The sequence below is a fragment of the Astatotilapia calliptera genome, unplaced genomic scaffold, assembly GCF_900246225.1.
Source record: "Astatotilapia calliptera unplaced genomic scaffold, fAstCal1.2 U_scaffold_32, whole genome shotgun sequence".
In the NCBI taxonomy this organism is placed as follows: domain Eukaryota; kingdom Metazoa; phylum Chordata; class Actinopteri; order Cichliformes; family Cichlidae; genus Astatotilapia; species Astatotilapia calliptera.
Window position 1 is genome coordinate 30,001 of NW_020535770.1, and position 18,410 is coordinate 48,410.

Sequence of the window (18,410 nt, forward strand, 5' to 3'; positions counted from 1 at the left end):
AAATGCACCCACCCCACACCTGTTATTAAAAGTACTGTACCTCTTAATTCATCTTTTGACATTTAATATTGCATGCATTTATCAAGCCTATGCTAAACTGTGTTCTTCACAGACCCCTATCCAGAGCAGAGTGAAGACTCCGGGCAATATTTTTAGAAAAGGAAAACCTGAAAAACAAGACACCTGTCACTTGTGGAATGGTGGTGATGTGATCCCATTGTCTCTAAGATCACGTGACAACATTTTATGAAAGGGAAGACAGCTGGGTGCAGTTGACTTCTTCTTGTCTGTTTCGTAGTGTGCAGATAGCTGCTACAGTGTTCACAGTTTACATGTTTGGTGTACAGTCACCATGAAAATTGCTATTTTTGTGCTGTTTGTGTGCCTTCTTCTTCCTGTGCAGCCTGAAGAGATAGATCACTGTAAGTAAACACTACAGTCACCTTGGTTTCCTCAGTCATCAGATAATATGTAGTTCGGTTTCTGCTGAAGAGTGCCTCTGTTAACTGTTCTATTATTAACAGACACCTACTGTGAGACTTGTTTAACAGTGGCACAAGGTATGTTGGACAATAAATCATTATGGCTAAGAGCTTTTTTATTAATGGTTTCTGATAACCCAGTAGCACAATCTAACAAATGGGATAGCCAGGAATACAAATAGAAAACAAAAGACAAAAGAAAAGGGGAAAGCAAGTCACAGTCTATAAATACCTTACAGAGCTTGAGAAATCCATCAAGGAAGCCCCAGTTAAGAGCAGAAACACAGTTGTTAAACGCCTCATCAGTGGGGCGTTGTGTGAGAAACCTCTGCCTCACAGTCACCATGTCTCTAAGGACAAACTGACATCAGCCTGCAGACACTTGTTAGGTAAGGTAACATCAGATATGTCAAGTAATTTATCTTGTATTCAAGAACTTATTCTGGATTTGCCATTCAGAGTCTCACCGTGGCCAGTTCTATGAAGCTCTGGTGAACAAAGAGCCGAAGAATCTGGATATAGCTCTGTGTTATGAGCAGTCCAACTCATGTGTGGGGGTTAAACGCCAGACTTTTGAGGTAAGCTGTCAGTGAGCGAGTAGCCAGTTGTGAAACGTGAACTTCGTGTTTTTCAAGTACACAAATTTGCTCTTAACATTTTGCTTTTGTGGCAGGATTCTAAAGGCGCTTTTACTGAAAGTGACATTGATGCTTTACTTCGGGACAACAAGGAAAATGTTCGCATTGCTCAGCCGATACATTCAGGTTCCCCTGTGCACACAGGAGATGAACTCTGAGAATTTCAGCATCATTTACTGTTTACTACTGTAAATTCTGGACATCAGTAAAATAAATAAATCACTAAAAAAACATAAACCAATAATTTTGTCTTTAAATTATACCTTATGCTGTGTTGAGTTGTTACTTTTCTAAAGAATTTATTCAGCCTCAGATAAGGAGTGTATATTCATTAATGAACAAATTATATAAAATTGATAAAGGGGAAGTTTATATTTCAAGCCTTGGGAAGCCCTCACTTTTCTCTGACAGAAATAGGAACTTCCAAAGTGCATCTGAAGTGATTTAGCCTGTTTTCCTATGTCTTTATTAAGATAATACGAGGTCTGTTGCCTGCTGGAAAATGAATCTATTCTTTGCCATTTGCAGTCACCTGTTTACAATAGGAATTCTAAAACTATTTTAAGGTGCTCCCACTTGTCTTCATTCTTTTCTTCTTTATTATTCTTCGGGATGTTACTAACCATTAAAACAACAACAATTTCTAATGCACTTCTTTCAGAAAATTCATAGAAAAATGCAAAACTCCAAAAAATAAAAAATAAAAGTGGGACACAAAGGAAGACATAAGGATGTATTATTGCACTATAAGCAATTTCATCACAAGTGTGCAGATTCAATATCTTCTTCAGAAAAGTAGTTTGCCTTTTGGACACCAAAAATCCAGGCCAGGCAAATACAACCACAACAATTAAGACTCCACAGTTACAGAAATTCAAGGTATTAACAATAAGTAATAGTAAAAACAAACCACAGCTGTGTGCAAATCACACCCATATAATATCAGCTGTGTTACCTTGGGATGGTTGTAACTAAGGTGGCTCAGGTAAACTACTAACCGGAAGGTTGGTGGTTCGATCCCAGTCTGCTCCATGCCAAATATCCTTGGGCAAATACTAACATCATGGTGCTCTCTGATGCATCTATTGGAGGTGTGAATGTCTGATATGAAGCACTTAGGAACAGCATAGAAAAAAGTGCTTGTGTGAATGTACAAGTTGCTCAGATAGAGTAAAAAAGCGCTATAAGAACCAGTCCATTTACAAGGTATAAAAGTCCTCTGGGCACACAATACATACAAAAGTGGTACCCTGTACTTCTGTCATGATGTTAGCAAGGTGTCTTCACGATGAAGAAGGTGTGACACATTGCTAAGGATACATCACCCCTTATTCACCACTCAGGACTCCCAAAGGTGAATCGTACTGTGTTGTAGCTGACCTCAAATCTTTCTGTCCATGTTTGTAATCCTACTCAGTTTGTTCTTGTTAACTACAGACAGTGAAAAATACCATGCAATAAAACAAGAAGTTAGAATGCTCTCTGCAAAAAAACAAACAAAAAAGAAAAAGAAAAAAAGAACCAGCGTATGTCTGTCTCAAACTCCTCTTGAAGTATAATCATTGTAATCTAGCTTTTGAATCCTGCCAGTTTTTCTTCAGTCACTGTCCCTAAGTACTTGTATTCTTTTACGTCCTCAGTACAGTCACCGCTAACTGCCATCTGTTGATCAAGGACTCAACTCATCTGATGATTTTGCTGTTTACCTTTAGCTATGACAACCTATGCACTGACCTTTGCAGTCTTACAGTTTTTAATGCATGTGTAACATCGATAAACATGTTTCATTTTATGTGGTTTGGAGGACAGTGTATTCTGTGTAATACACACAACAGAGCATCTTCTTTGCTCCCACCCCCTTTATATGCGCATAATTGGTTGTAAAATGTGAGAAATTTGTTGTACACATTACTAGAAGGCGCACCTGTTTTGTCACTTCATATTTAGTGGTTGTCTTGCAGAAGAGGACGATTAAAATAGGACTTAAATTACATAAATTCATTAATTCATAAAGTTTCAGACTACAAAACGCTGCACAATGTACAGTAAGGAGAGTGGTACATAAATTACATTATTTTCCCCCAAGATCATCCAGTTTTTTTTTAATACTTGGCACATTAAATAATTCATCTAATCACTCATAACAATAAATAAATAAATTACATACATTATAAAATTTTAAACTGAGATTTGTTTAACACAGTAGAGAATAGCTGCAAGCAGATCATATTAATGATATTTATGTAGACTCATTTGCCAAGAACTCGTTATCCTCTTGAGCACTATTAACTCGAGGCTATGAGCAGATAACAACATAGTAAAACAAAGAGCGTGTGATAAAGTAGCCCTGCTAGGATATAGCCTAATTCTATTGCATTCACTGAGAAATGAAGGGGAAAAGAGGGCAGGTGGCATTGAGCTTATTGGAACGAGAGCCTTTGACTTGCTCGGGGGATCAGATTGGAACGTGGCCCGCGTGCTGTTGCTAGGAGGCGCTGTTGGAGCCCGGAAGAGTTGAGCATGGTGATGAAGACGATCGAACCGAGATTGAGGAGAGAGACGTGAGTCTCACCGATAAAGCCTCCAGTTTGTGTTTCCCTGCGACATCTGTCCGTGTCTGACAGTCCCTGCTGGAAGACAGGAGGGCGATATTAGTGTTTCTCCACTGAGTAGGTAAGAATAAGCGCCGGGTATCCGCTGTCATTCTGAAGAGGGTATCTGCATTAAGACGTCTTTTTTAGCTTCCAAAGACAGCAAAACTGGATAATGCTTAAATATTAACATAAAAGCTGCCGAAGTTAAGCTTTCTCTGTAATACCAGATACACAAAGAAAACGATCCCCACCTCTGCTCTGCCGGATGGAAGAACAAGCGTGGATTGGCTAGTGTAATTAGGCGTCTGAAGACCAGCAGCAGCATCATTAGGACCTGCTGGTTGAATTCAAACCTATCCAATAGATTAGATATGCTGCATAGAGCCAGTAACACTCACGCTTATTTCAAAGGCACATTGTTTTAATTGAATCCACACAGGAGCTGTCTGCTTACGCAAACGCCCTACCTGTCTGTGAGTAGTCTGCAGACTACTGTCATTTGCTGACAGACATTTCAGAAATAGAAACAGTATTGATCAGACACACGAGTCCCTTTTGCATTTCCACAAAACATGGAAATGGAAGACAGGCACCAGCAATGTATGACAGAAAGCAAAGGAATGGCAGGAATGTGATGAGTGTGATAAAATCACAGAGGACAGACAGACTGGCTATTGTTGTAGGTGATTTGTCACATTTACCCACATGGTTTCGGCTCGTCGGTCAAACCCCAGTGTAGTGCAGCCTCACACGGACCCTCCCTTTTAATCTCTCGCTCTCCATTGAATTTAACAGCTCGGCCACGAGGCTACATGGTGTGTGTGTCCTACTCAGAGTGTGGATGTGCGGGTGTCCAGAGATGGAAAGCTATGAGGAGTTCTGTCTGCGGAGTCTGGCATTATTGCAGGAGGAGGGGAAATTCAAGAAGACTACATGCGAGCCATCATGTTCCCTGAAGGCTCGCTCTGTCATCCACTTCTATGGAAGAGCTGCGCTTTCACCTCTGGTAAGGAAGAGATAGACAGGCTTGGAAGCCCATGCTAAATGGATTACACAAGATGTAGATGCATGTGAGAGTTCACAGTTTAAACTGAATGAAACATCTGTTTGTGAGCAAATCTGATGAATGAATATATGAACTGCTTTATGACAACAGAGCTTCTCACAGGAGACTTTTTGGCTTGCCATAAAACTGTAAAATGCATTCCATTTAGGTAAACTTACTCGTGCATCCATTTCATTTACTGCTAAGACAAGCCAAAGCCTCTGCTGTGGGAACAGCCTGTTAGGTCAGCAGCTGGCAAAGGGAAACAGTGCGAACGTGGAACATCAGGGCTGTTTGATGTTTGTTAGAAAAATCTATTCGCTTGTGATTGCTGACTAAATAAGTTTGCAGGAAGAGTCCAGCATCAGTCTCTCTTCCATCCAGAAGAAGATACACAAAATATACTGGAAGAAGGCTGAATTCTTCCAGTATATTTCTCATCTGTAATAACATTTTTAGGTACAAAGTGAAAAACTGTGCCTCTTTCAGCTGAATAAACATGCGTATTTTTGAAAATTAAATGCTGAAAAACAAACAACAAAAGCCGCAACCGAATGTATTTTCATTTTCCAGCTGAATGCAGAGCAGTGGAACGAGATGTGTGGCTACAGACAGAAGGCGGTCCAACTGGAAGTGGACAGACAGAACCAGCAGAGGAACAAGCTTTTGGCCAGGATTCAGGGCATACTGGATCAGGCTCAGGTCAGTTGCACACTATGGTCACAGGTCTGGGTGTCATCTGGTCGGGTGAGAGGCCTATTTAGGATAAGATCAAAACATGCTTTGTGAGTACAAACCCAATTCCACACTTTGTCAAATGTAAATGAAGTTCTACCATTTTAAGCAAAAAAGGAGATTATTTAGATTTTGATGGCAGTAACAAGTCTCAAAAACTGTGAGAGGGCCATGTTTACCACTCTGTAATGTTGTATTATACGCAGCATGCATATTGTCATATTTTCCGGAAACGTAAAGTGCCATTCCATCTATACGCAGATGGCTGCCAGCTCTACTTACCTTTTAGTCATTCTGATAGTCTCCCAACTCGACCTCTGCTTGACTGCCTTACTGATGTCAAAGCATGGATGGCAAAAAACATTTTAAATTTTAATGATCTGAAGACAGAAGCAATTTTATTTGGCCCAAATCGTTCTTCTCATACTCCAGATGTTGATCTTGCAGCTTTGACTTCCCAACTAAAGAGTTCGATCACAAAACTCAGAGTTAAAATTGATTCTGCACTTACCTTTGATGACCATGTAAACGGGGTGGTAAAATCAGCATTTCATCACCTCAGACGTTTATCAAAGGTTAAGCCCTTTCTTTCCCAGCGTGACTTGGAAGGTGTTATTCATGCCTTTATTACCTCACGTTTAGATTATTGTAATTCTCTTTTAATAGGGGTTGGGCAGGGCACTTTGTCACACCTGCAATTAGTGCAAAATGCTGCGGCACGATTTTTAACTGGCAGAAGAAAATTTGATCACATCACTCCGATTTTGGCCTCTTTACACTGGCTTCCAATTGAATTCAGGATCCGTTTTAAAGTCCATTTATTGGTTTTTAAATCTCTAAATGGTCTGGCACCTGTTTATTTGTCTGACTTGTTGAAGCCCCACGTCCCCACTCGTTCCCTTCGGTCAGCTGAGCAGTCGCTGCTTTCGGTCCCAAAGTCACGGCTGAAACTTAGAGGAGGCCGAGCGTTCTCTGTTGCTGCGCCGATGCTTTGGAATAACCTTCCTCTCCATATTAGACAGGCTACATCAGTGCCAGTTTTTAAGTCTTTATTAAAAACCTATTTTTATTCCCTGGCTTTTAACTCTGTGGGTAACTGATATTCTTTTTATTTTTTTTATTGCTATGTCTGGTTTTATTACTATGTGCATATTAGTATTGTACAGCACTTTGGTCTACCAGGTGTGTTTTTAAAGTGCTATATAAATAAATAAATGATGATGATGATGATTGTCTTGCTAAAATATGCAAGAAATATGCAAGACCTTCCCCCAAAATACATAGATAGGAGTGTGTGTTGCTGTAAGAACTGCATACACCATCAGAGATGCAGGCTTTTGAACTGAGTGCTGAAAACAAGCCAGATGGTCTCTTGCCTCTTTAGTCCAGGTGTGGCGTCCATGTTTTCCAAGAAGAATTTCAATATGTCTGACCACAGAATTGTTTTCCACTTTGCCTCAGTCTATTTTAAATGATCATGTCCATATAACGCTTCTTCTTTGCATACAAGAACTTCAACCTGCTTTTCTGGAAACCTTCCTCTAAACCTTTTAATGTTATTAGTTGTGGTCCCATGTCCCACCTTGTTTTTAGGTGTGGTGCTGCTATCAAATTCAAATATAGCTAATAATTTTGATTAAATAGTAAATATATTTGATATGTTTTCCATGTTCTGTTGGCAATGACATATATGAAAATCATTGCATTCTGTTGTATTTATCTTTTACCATCATTCCAACTTTCATGGAATTGGGGTTGTATAATGTTATGTAGGCACTCTGAAAAAGTGCTGGACTCTCGTGCTAATATTATTATGCTGACATCGCGTCCTGCTTTTACTGAATGTAAATAGTTTTGGGGCTTTTGACCTATAGTATATATTAAATAGGTTTGTGTGCCAGTCCCATAATGGAGCACATAAAGTGAATTACAGTCTGTCCTGTTGTCTCTGGTGACATACTCAGAGTTGAATACAGGTTATCTGGCCTAACATTTTCCCCAGTGTGCCGTGCTATTTTTTACCTGATGACGTGTTTTCATAACAGCTCAAGATTCAAAGCAGTATTGTTCATTTACTCAGTGTCAGATTTGCTCTACTTTCGTAATTCCCAGTCTTTGAACAAATGTGATCTAAAGATTTTGTCTGTTATCGTTCACAATGGAACAACCAAAACTCAAGCATGTAATCACATTTTCATTAAAAAACTAACATCAACAAATAAGCTAATTATTTACAGACCATAATTATCACTTGATTTGCCTGTATGCTGAGCTTACATGCGTTTTAATGAAATTCTTTGGTGAAATACTGCTTTTTATGTTTCACAGGTGCTTAAAGTACCAGATGAAGAGGTTGACAAGTTGCCAGTTTCTAAATCTGCAACAGTCAACGGCTACACTCTGGTCACTGACTCACCTGGGCTCCCCAAAGATGCTGCATTTGGGGTTCAGACAAATAGTCATCGTGCTGCTCCATGCTCTGAGATTCCTGTGCTTAATGATTATAAGGCAGTGGAGGAAGTGAAGGTGGATGCCCAAGAGAAGAGTGAGGAGGAGGAAGAAGAGGATGAGGAAGAGGACATTAGTTTGGACAGCCTTCTTAAGAGATCAAGGGAGTATGTGAAGAAAGAGCAGAGTCAGCAGGGATCAAAAGCTGTCCGCGCAATGACCCAGTCTCCCCCACCTGAGACTGACTCTGTCAGTGAAGAGAAGAGCTGCAGCCCTGTGACGGACACAGGCATTCAGTTTGGATTCAGTCTGCACCACAGCCCTGTCGGCCCGCCTCAAATCCAGCATCAAGTGCTGCGTGACCCTAGTCCTCAAAAGTCCATCTGCCTCTCACCTAGTCTACCAGAACCATTTTCTTGTCTCCCCAATCCAGAGACCAGCATAAGTCCTCGTCCACAGAGACGCAAACCACGCCCAGTTTCCACAGGCAACATCCATTTTTCATTTCCCATCGGCCCAGCAGACCTTATCGCTCGAAGCCCAGGACGGTCAGAGGAAGCCATTGGTGTGGCAGACTGGGGAGATGCTTCAATGTCTCCATCTCACTGGAGCTCAGTGGGAATAGAGGGCGTCAGCCAGAGTGGCATTCGTCGATCCAGCCACTGTGGAACCAGTCCAGTGAAGGAGAACTGTAACCCTGTCAGTGCCTCGGTGCCCAGCTCAATGGGTGATCACCTGGCTGCAGGTTTTCGCCGGCGCTGCCACACTATGGACAGCCAGCTGCATACCTACCATTGTGGAGCGGAGCGCATAGACCGCAGCCAGGAACGCCTCCCTCGCTTCATGGCAGGAGTTACACTGTTTGCTCCCAGTCGGCGCACACCTGCAGCCCCTTTAAACCAGTCGTATGATGTAGAGAGTCCTTCACTGCCTCTGCTGAGGCCCTGTGTGACTCCTGCAGACGAATCTCCGGGGCCAAACAATGGCAGGAAAACACCGACTGTCCTCAGACATGCAGCTGAAGCACAGGCCCGCAAGACAGGTGAGTGCCTTTGATGTAAGCTATTTATTTTTTTTATGTTTACAACTGTGTAAGTCCCACTGAGATTTCTGATTCCCACATTTATATATTTTATGTTAAGTGAGTAAAACTTTGACATGGTAAAAGACAACTGATTTATTTGTATGCATTTGTGCTTATTAACAGATGAGACCCAGTGGCGAGCGCAGGCTCTGGAGGACATGCAAAGACGTCTTGAGAAGGAGCATGCTTTGCAGATGTCTCTGCTCCTCGCTGAGCAGGAGAAAGAGCAACAGCGCCTCCACCTGGTCAGCACATGGAATTTAACAGTGACCATTTTATATAGAAGTAGATCAGAAAAAAAGTGTTCTTTTTTTAAATGACCATGAAAAGCTACACCAAAACCTAATGTTTAACTACAATGCCAAACTTTATTTTCTTTATTTTATTTTGCTTTCTTTGTGTGTGTGTGTGTGTGTGTGTGTGTGTGTGTGTGTGTGTGTGTGTGTGTACATCTGAGTTTTATATGCCTTTTTAAAAAGATTATGAGCAGAGCATTAGTGAAATACAAATAATGTTGTGTGCGGTGTGTTTAGGAGCTTGAGGAGACAGAGAGAAGGCTGAAGGAGCAGGGGTCTGTACGTCCTCTAAGTGCAGATGCTTGTGGCTGGAATCGTAGGTCTGTGAATGACTGCCATCCTATCATGAGCCCCTCGTGCCCGGAACTAAGTCCTGTCCACACACCATCAGAACGATCACCTGGACACAGTATAGGTATCGTTTTAATAAACTTCTGTGCTCAGGATTGTAAAAAGTGTTTACAAAAGACACATGAATGTCATGGTTCATTTTCACCCACCCCTTGCTGAAACAAAATGTTTAGATTATAATTGTTAAAAGTTATCTGCATTAAGCTAAGGTTAGCTCAAATTCAGTACATTGACATGCTTAGATGAAGTAAATTAGGAGAATATTTAAACTGATGAAGTGCATAGAGGCACTTGACATGTTTGAAAAACTGTCATCCTAAAATGAGCCATTGTTGAGATATAGAGCACATCTATACAAACAATTAATATGCTGAACCCTGTATGCAACAGCTAAAATTACAAGATGGAGAAGCTGAATTAAATATGAAAGTCACTGTGCAAGTGTTTGCCACTGTGTGCAGCAAAGCACGCAACCACTGTGTGAGGTCACTTCTGAGCTGATGAGCAGGCTACACATGATCAGAGCAGGAGCTGGCTGAGAACGCATCAGAGGGAGGCAAACAGAGCTATGATAACTCGAGCATGCAGCTATCTGAGAGTTCAGTTTCTTCCTCACACCTCAGATGCGCAGCAGTTTTTTTGCATCTAGATTCATGTGTGTAGAGCGTTCATCAGCATCATGTTTTTGCTTATTTGCTTTGTTGGGTTGAAAAATAACTAAATAAACTTGTGATCATACTTATGGATCACCATGGCACATACCATTGGCCATGTGAGTTATTTATGCAGAGGAAAAAAGTGAGTGTGAATGTGCCTGACGTCGCTGTGTGTGAGTGCGCTGTGTAAAAGTAATTGTCTCCAACTATGAGAGGTGATTCTGCAGGTCACCAGCTATCGTTGTGGGGAAAAAAAAAGAAAAAGGCAGTAATGAGAATAATGAAAATGTCTTAGTTTTGTCACTTTTAGGTGAAAAGCAGACCTGGATCAATTTTCCACATGCAGCGGTCGGAAGAAAATTATAGGTTAACATCATTGGAAGTGATCAGGCCAAGTTTCTGGCTGAATTGCTTACAGCGTCATGTGTCCCTCAACCTAACAGTTACTACCATAGGCTACCAGAAAAAGGGTGGTGAAATGACCTTTTAAATGAACCAGAACTGTCCCTTAATTATATACAAGACAGTAAGAGACATAATTGTTTTTATTAATATAAGGATGGTGTTTTCCTCACTAAACTGGAAGTGCATTTTGTTGTTAGAGCTTTTGTTTTTCATACAAACAGCATTTCACACATCAGCACAAATATAGCTCAGAGGGGAAGTCAGGGAGTAGAGAAACAGATCAGATACACTGACTACTCGCTGAAGAACAACAGTGATTACTTTTTAATGTTTTCGGTCATTGTTATTGTCTGTTATTTGCTTTCTAAATTCTGTGTCCTATAATATCAGAAAAAAATAAAATGCTAGTGTTTGTTGATGGGATATGCTGCTCGTTTCAGCTGCATCTTTAAAATATCTACTGTTTCTTTCTCCAGGTTTGCCCAGTCCTGTCCCTTCTAGTGCATCCTCTCCATGTCTTCAGCCTCCTCTTTATCTGTGGGGTTCCACGTGGGGGGCTAACAAACCTCGGGCCAGGCAAAGTCTGGTGTGTAAACACTGCAAAACAGGAATAGCATTGGCAGCCAAATCCAAACTTCAGCACACTGGCTGAGCTCATTACACCTTTAAGTACATGTAGTATATATACTGTAAAGTGTATATAATAAGTGTATATAAATCTGATTTATATTGTAAGTACCATTGTTTCTTTTACTCTGTTACATCCATAACGCTCTGAACTGTTGTAAGTCTTCAAAGCAAATACCAAATAGAAGCTAAAAGTCTTCTTGGTATGCAGTCTTGCAGCAACCTTTTATTGTAATTGAGTCTATTTTTTGTCCATTAAATCAGAAAACGTGTATGTATGTGAAGACTGATATCATTTATCTTAATATCTCACATTTTCTCCATGTTCTTCATTACTTTCTCCCAGGTTCTGACAGCTGATCAGCAGAAAGCATTTTGCAGAATTGGTGCTATCACTCGCGGCTTCCTCACACGCAGACTGCTTAAAACGGAGAAAGTCAAACACCTCCGCCAAACCATCATGGTGAGTTCCATTTCATACCTTCATACACAATAAAAGAGTTACAGGAGTGTAAGGAAGTTTCATTTTAGATTATGACGTTAGTGACTGAGTGTGTCTAACTGTGCACTCTCTCTCTGTATTTATATGTGTGCCTTAAGGATACGCAGGAGTTCATCCGTTCATTTCAAACTGAAGCTCTACAGAAGAGAAGCGCCTACACAGCACAAGATCTCGCCCTGCAGGAGAGAGTTAGAGCCCAGGTATGACTGTGTACTAAACCTCTATAGCCAGCAGAGGGCCATCTTTATTCATGTTTCTCCTTGTTTGTTGTTCCCTCAGTTACGTGCAGCCCTGTATGACATCCATGACATCTTCTATGAAATGCCTTTGGAGGATCGCTTAGCATTACTGCAGCAGGACAGAGAGCTCCGTGTGGAGAGGAAGCTACGAGACATGGTAACATGAACACAGTCAAGTAAATAATCAAGTATCCAGATTTAATCAAGAGAAGGTGATCGTTATTGTCACTGAAAATATCCCTCTGTCCTTCTAGAGCCTATAAACTAAGCTTTAGTTTGTTCAAACACTGGAGAAAGTTTTATGAAGCCATGCATTCTGTGTCTGGAAAGGTTCATCCAGACACTCGTGGCTTATCTTGTTGTTATTAATGCATTGTTTGTAATATAGCACCTTCTCACAAAAGCAATTGTAAGAAATTGGTTTGTGACTGTCTTTGACTTTTTCAGTATTCTGAGTTGTTTTTTTTTAATAAACTATAAACTACATTCACTCCAACAGGAGAAAGCCAAGTGCCCCAAAGAGAGAGTGGCTCTTTCTGCTGCCACACAGAGGTCTCTGGACAGGAAAAAGAAGTAAGACAAGAAATGAAAACACGTGTTTTACGTTCATGCTGTTGAGATCCAGTGATCAGTGGTGTATCTGGTGCTTCTTTAGGGTTGGTGAATCTCCAGCACAGACTAGGAAGATGCAGCAGAAGCCAAAAAGCCCCACTACCAACAGGTGTGAGACACAGCTGTGGGATTTTATTACTTTTTAATTCATTTTGTGTTTCCCTCGATGTAATTTCTAGATTTTTGTCCCCAGACGTTGTTTAGATAAATTCATTATTCCTTTCCTAGAGTCTTGAAGCCAAGCCAAGGACAAAATGCCTCTGTCCCAGGACAGCTTAACCGTCAGGGGTGAGTCTGTACTGGTACAGATTGTAAAACACTTTTTATAAAACACCAATTGCCTGAATCGCATATTCATGAAAACAGCAGTCTTCAGACACACCCTGCTTTTGACGTATTTAAAGTCACCACAGTGACTTTTTTCTCTTAGGAGCTGGTACAGAAAGACCCCAGAGGAGAGGGTGAAGCGCACAGAGAACCTGAAGAAGCAACACTCGCTGGGCTAATTCATGACACAACATGCCCCGACCTGTGAACTTGAATATTTAGTATTTTAATACAAACCTTGTACCACTGAACTTTAGTCAGCGCTGCTAACCACATGATTGTCCTTCAGTTAGCTTTGGAAATTCACATGAATGTATTCACACACAAAAACAGCTGATTGTTATGATGAAGAAAAGAATAAGTAGCTGTAGTTAAATGTAAGCCACAAGAAGCTCAATTGACAACATGTAAAAACATTTCTGTGCCTAAGTACTCTGCCTTTGTTGTCTGTCATGTTTTAGCATGCATATATTTAATATCAAGTGCTTATAGCTGTAAGTTGCACACAGACAGTCACATAATGTAGTTGTTCTGAAAATACAATATTTTAATGTATATGATTTATTCCTTCAAGGGCTTTAATTACCAGTTCGTGCATTGTTTTGTTCTTTATGCTGAGTGTATTATAAAATGTATAGTACTCTGAGTCTGACTCTGAGTCGTATCAGGGTGTTTTAGTATTTGGTTTAAATGCCTAATGAAACGGAAAAAAGATAAATATCTGTGTTTACACTCTGGCATGCTGTTACATTAATGTAGCTTCACACGACCACAGATGCACAGCCGGCATTCAGTGTGGACTTTGTTTCAGAAATGACTGAAGAAAAATAAATTTACAAGACCAAGAAACAATATAAGACATTTTAATGAAATAGTATTTCTGAAATATTGTGTGAACTGATGCGTTCACTGCAGCACCACGCTGACTTCATATTTGTGCACTTGTAGCATTCAGCATTGATGTTTTTCTCCCACATTGCTGTGTGTGTCTTTTAAAGGATGATTTATTTCATTTAAAATGTCAGATTGTCTTTTTTCTTCAATGTCCAGAATAAAATCTGAAATTATTTAAATTTTCATGGAATTTAATTCATGATACAGTTAAATTATAACCTAGCTAAACTAAGCTAACTATAACTTAGCCATAAGTTTTTGACATGAGCTTCTTTTCTGTTGTTTGCTTTACCGATGTTTCATGACCCAGTAAATACGTTCAGCATGGTTTCAAACAAGGATCCTACTTAGATATTTAATTCTGGCCTATGATAAGGTAATAAAGCCACATATGAACAGTGGTCATGTTTATTTTTCAAAAATCTCTAAATATAATTTACTGTATTTACACATCCTTTTTTTGATGAAATTGACTATTTTTTAATCTACTCTGAATACCACCACAAATCCAGAGTGAAGAAGGAGACCAAACAGATTTTTCTAGGCATATTTACAGCAATAAGACTTTAATTATAATAATTTTTATGTTGCAGGATACAAACATTCTTGAGCAAATCGATTTGTATTATATTCAACAGACTTGCACACATTCCAACATTAAACAGAATAAGTCTCATCATTCATTACACAATAAAATGTGGTAATATGAAGCTTTGTGATCCATTTTCTCTGTAATAGTAATCTGTGTCAGGATGCAGCTAAACCATATTCATCTAGTTGGCCTGGATTTTTAGCCTGCATGCAAAAAATGTTTTTATGTCACAATAACATGAATTTCATTTCGAAAAGAGGCACAACTGCTATATATTATAAATACATGGTGAATACAAAGTTTAAAAAAGGCAAGCTTGTGGCTGTTTACAAATAATTGCATAATCTACGTGTCTCCTCTATATGCAAAAAATACGCATATAGTAATGAGTGATATAATCCTACATTGCGCTGACTACATTATCTCCACACTGTCACACCAAAAGAAAACGTAAGCCACAGATCTCGCACACATTTGAACAAAATGGCTCCAAACTGCTTTAAAAAAGTTAAATATCCGTAATTTTTCTAAGATTGTGCAAGAAATTTTGTTTTTCATTTCTTCTACTGTCGACAACATAAATAAAGGTTTTTAGTTTCCTGTAGTTAAAACAGCCATTTGCCATGACAGACAGCGACATAGCTGTGCTGGAACTAGAATACCTCTCATATGAGTTTGGTAAAGACACCAGCCGACCATCCACATATATGCATTTACACCTAACATCTTTCAAGAAGAAGGCTTTGAGTCAGTTTTCACTTCCACAAAGATATTCTGTGATGCACTGTCAGGAATCATCTAGCTGCCCTCTGCATCATCCATCCATCCGTCCGTCCGTCCATCTTTTTTCACTTATGCGGGGCCGGGTCGTGGGGTCAGCAGCCCAAGCAGAGAAGACCAGACCTCCCTCTCCCCAGCCACCTCCTCCAGTCTGTGGTAAGACCAAGGCGTACCCAGGCTAGCCAAGAGATACAATCTCTCCAGCATGTCCTGGATCTGTCCCGGGGCCTCCTCCTGGTGGGACATGCCCAGAACACACCTCACCCAGACTTGCACACATCCTTGTAACATGCCCGAACCACATCATCTGGCTCCTTTCGAGGTGAAGGAGCAGCGGCTCCACTCTGAGCCCCTCCTGGAAGGGAGAGGCCAGCCACCCTTTGGAAGAAGCTTATTTCCGCCTCTGGTATCCACAGTCTTGTTCTTCAGTCATAAGCCACAGCTTGTGACCATAGGTGAGGGTAGCGACATGGATCGACCGTTTGAGAGAAATTGAGAACTTCGCTTTTACACTTAGGAATAAAATTATTAAATAAAGTTGTCATTGTGATTGTTATGTACACATTGCAATTCTGCTCATTAATTAGTTGGCACTCTGTGTAATGAGGGTTGTTGGGAAATCAGTTTTACCCCGGTTCTTTTTATTCCTCGAGCATCCAGAGATGGCACCGGACTCAGTAGTCATTTTCACAAAATCTTTATTCATCTTCATTTAAGCATGCACTTCTAGAAGGGAAGACGAGGCCGGTGTCCCTCTCCAAAATCTTCACTCCTTTGTCTGTGAAACACAGTTTTATAGAAGCGACCCCATCATAACCCCCCCCCACGGTGGGCCGCAAACTCTGTGTCTGTGTGCACGAGCACATGAATGCCTACATGTGCGCGTTCCCTAGTGTCTATGTGAGTGCTCGTGTGTGACTGTGTGCACATGAGTGATTGTGCGTGACAGTTAAAACACTGTGGGTGTAGGTAACTCCCTAGAAGTCATAAAACCCCTCTCACTTCCAGACCACAGGTATCCAGTTACAATGTTGATAGGAAAAGGAGCAGGTGCAGACAAGGTCAGATGTGGATAGAGTGGGGGAGAAGATCCACTCGGGAGACAGCAGAACCGGACACGTTGTTTCCCAGAAGAAGTAGTCATAATAACACTTGTTTTTGTTGTGGTATAAAATTGTAATACCTGCTTACAGGCTCATCATTTTTGTGAAGCAGACCTCTGGTTCACATTGAGGTCTAGCATGCTGAAACTTCAAGTGCTGAAATGAATTTAATCTTTTAAAAGACCGTTTCTCTTTCTTTAAGGAAGCAGAGGAGAAAGACTAACTCCAATACACTCAGCTCTCTCTTCACCAAGATGGATTGGTACAGCTTCTGCATCACTGCAGCCGCAGCACCAATCCGTCTGTCAGTCTCCCGCTCCCCTCTCCTATCACTCGCAAACAAGATACTTAAATTCCTCCACTTGGGCCAAGAACTTGTCCCTGATCTGGAGTGGGCACTCCACCCTTTTCCAGCTGAGGACCATGGCCTCAGATTTGGAGGTGCTGCTTCTTATTCCCACCACTTCACAGTCAGCTGCAAACTGTTCCAGTGTGAGCTGGAGGCCATCACTTGATGAAGCCAACAGAACCACATCATCTGCGAAAAGCAGAGATGAGGTGCTGAGACCATCCAAGTGAAAGTCTTCCATCACTTGGCTACGACTAGAAATTCTGTCCATAAAAATTCCGAACAGAATCGGTGACAAAGGGCAGCCCTCGTGGAGTCCCTCATCCACCGGAAACAAGTCTGACTTATTCCTGGCTATGTGCACCAAGCTCTTGCAACAGTTCTACAGTATAAAGATTGAATGGCCCGTAGCAATGGGCCAGACACCCCATACTCCCGAAGCACCTCCCACAGGACACTCTGAGGGACATAGTCGAATGCCTTCTCCAGGTCCACAAAACACATGTAGACTGGTTGGGCAAACTCCCATGGATCCTCCTCAAATATCATTAGTTGGGTAATTCTGTTAATTTATGTTGATTTGAAGAAATGTTAAAAATAGGTTTCCAGCAACATTGTGTGATGAAATTGTGCAAAGAGTATCTCAGTTATCATAGTTTTTGAAGGAAAGATTTAAAAATTATTTGAAATGACAGTTGTTGTGTCATCTTTGGAGTTGCTTTACACAACAAGTAAACTGGAGTTTATTTTGTTGATGATGTAGTCATCATCTGCCTTAGACTGGCCTCTCGCCCAATGGTAGCTGCTATAGGTTTCTGAAACCCTTGATAAAGATAAGCGTCAGAGGATGGACATAGTTATCATTAACTGATTAGGCCTATGGTAAAAAGGCTGCTTCTCTGATAGACGACAGAAGAACTCGTGATGAAGTGAAAAGCCTACTTACACTAAAGTGAGAGGCCATTCCTGTCTGAAAGGTTTACAAGATAAATCTTAAGGGTCAAGAGATGATTAGTTTTTCTTAACTGGCTTGGCACATTTCTCCAAATATTTTTAGCTCCCTCAACTCAATGCAGTAAAACACCATGTTTAACCACAAAAAGACTCCAACTTAAATAAGCAATGTTTTCATGTCAAATAATAAGTAATTGTCACAAAAACAAGAGGCTAATCTAAGACTATGTAAAACATCACAAATAAAATATAATAAGGACAAAAATAAAATACTGATATACAGAAAATGTCTTTAGTTTTAGATTGTAGAGTAATTTTTGTGTAGTGTTTAAAACTACAGTAGTGTGAAAACGTATTTGTCCCCTACCTGGTTTTCTTTTTTGTTTTCTTGTATGTTTGTCACATTTTAATGTTTCAAATCCTCAAACAGGGCATTTAGGAAGGAACGCTGGTTTGAATGGGGAGTCGAGGAGGGCATTTACGTGAAAAGGCAAAGATCATCTCTGAATCGAGGAGGGGGAATAAGGGTACATCTTTCGCCATCTTACAATGCTGTGATTGTAGACATTCCCAAAGTCTGTGATTGGTACTCAAGGCAACTAATCAATGGTCATGACAATTTGCATATTAATGATCAAGAAACTGACCTCGCAGTCCATTGTTTATTCAGTGGGCTAGTTTCAGTCCTTGTGCAATG

The 18,410-nt window shown here is 40.6% G+C and overlaps 1 protein-coding gene across 1 annotated transcript; it reads left to right on the forward strand.

Annotated features, from left to right (window-relative positions):
- Positions 1-3,476: 3,476 nt before the first annotated feature.
- On the forward strand, positions 3,477-14,053 carry LOC113018026 (centriolar coiled-coil protein of 110 kDa-like). The gene is made up of 14 exons (XM_026161103.1): positions 3,477-3,793; positions 4,510-4,720; positions 5,333-5,461; positions 7,823-8,984; positions 9,150-9,271; positions 9,560-9,737; positions 11,211-11,320; positions 11,708-11,824; positions 11,962-12,063; positions 12,143-12,259; positions 12,602-12,675; positions 12,758-12,823; positions 12,943-13,002; positions 13,145-14,053. The coding sequence occupies exons 2-14, from the start codon at positions 4,556-4,558 to the stop codon at positions 13,218-13,220; spliced, it is 2,478 nt and encodes an 825-aa protein (XP_026016888.1). The 5' UTR covers positions 3,477-3,793; positions 4,510-4,555; the 3' UTR covers positions 13,221-14,053.
- The last annotated feature ends 4,357 nt before the right edge of the window (positions 14,054-18,410 follow it).

What these genes read in the sequence shown, in the direction of transcription:
- LOC113018026 (XM_026161103.1), top strand. Translation starts at nt 4,556, where the DNA reads ATGTGCGGGTGTCCAGAGATGGAAAGCTATGAGGAGTTCTGTCTGCGG. An exon ending in ATCACCTGGACACAGTATAG is followed by an intron (nt 9,738 to 11,210) that starts GTATCGTTTTAA and finishes TTCTTTCTCCAG; the next exon opens with GTTTGCCCAGTCCTGTCCCT. An exon ending in AGGAGAGAGTTAGAGCCCAG is followed by an intron (nt 12,064 to 12,142) that starts GTATGACTGTGT and finishes TTGTTCCCTCAG; the next exon opens with TTACGTGCAGCCCTGTATGA.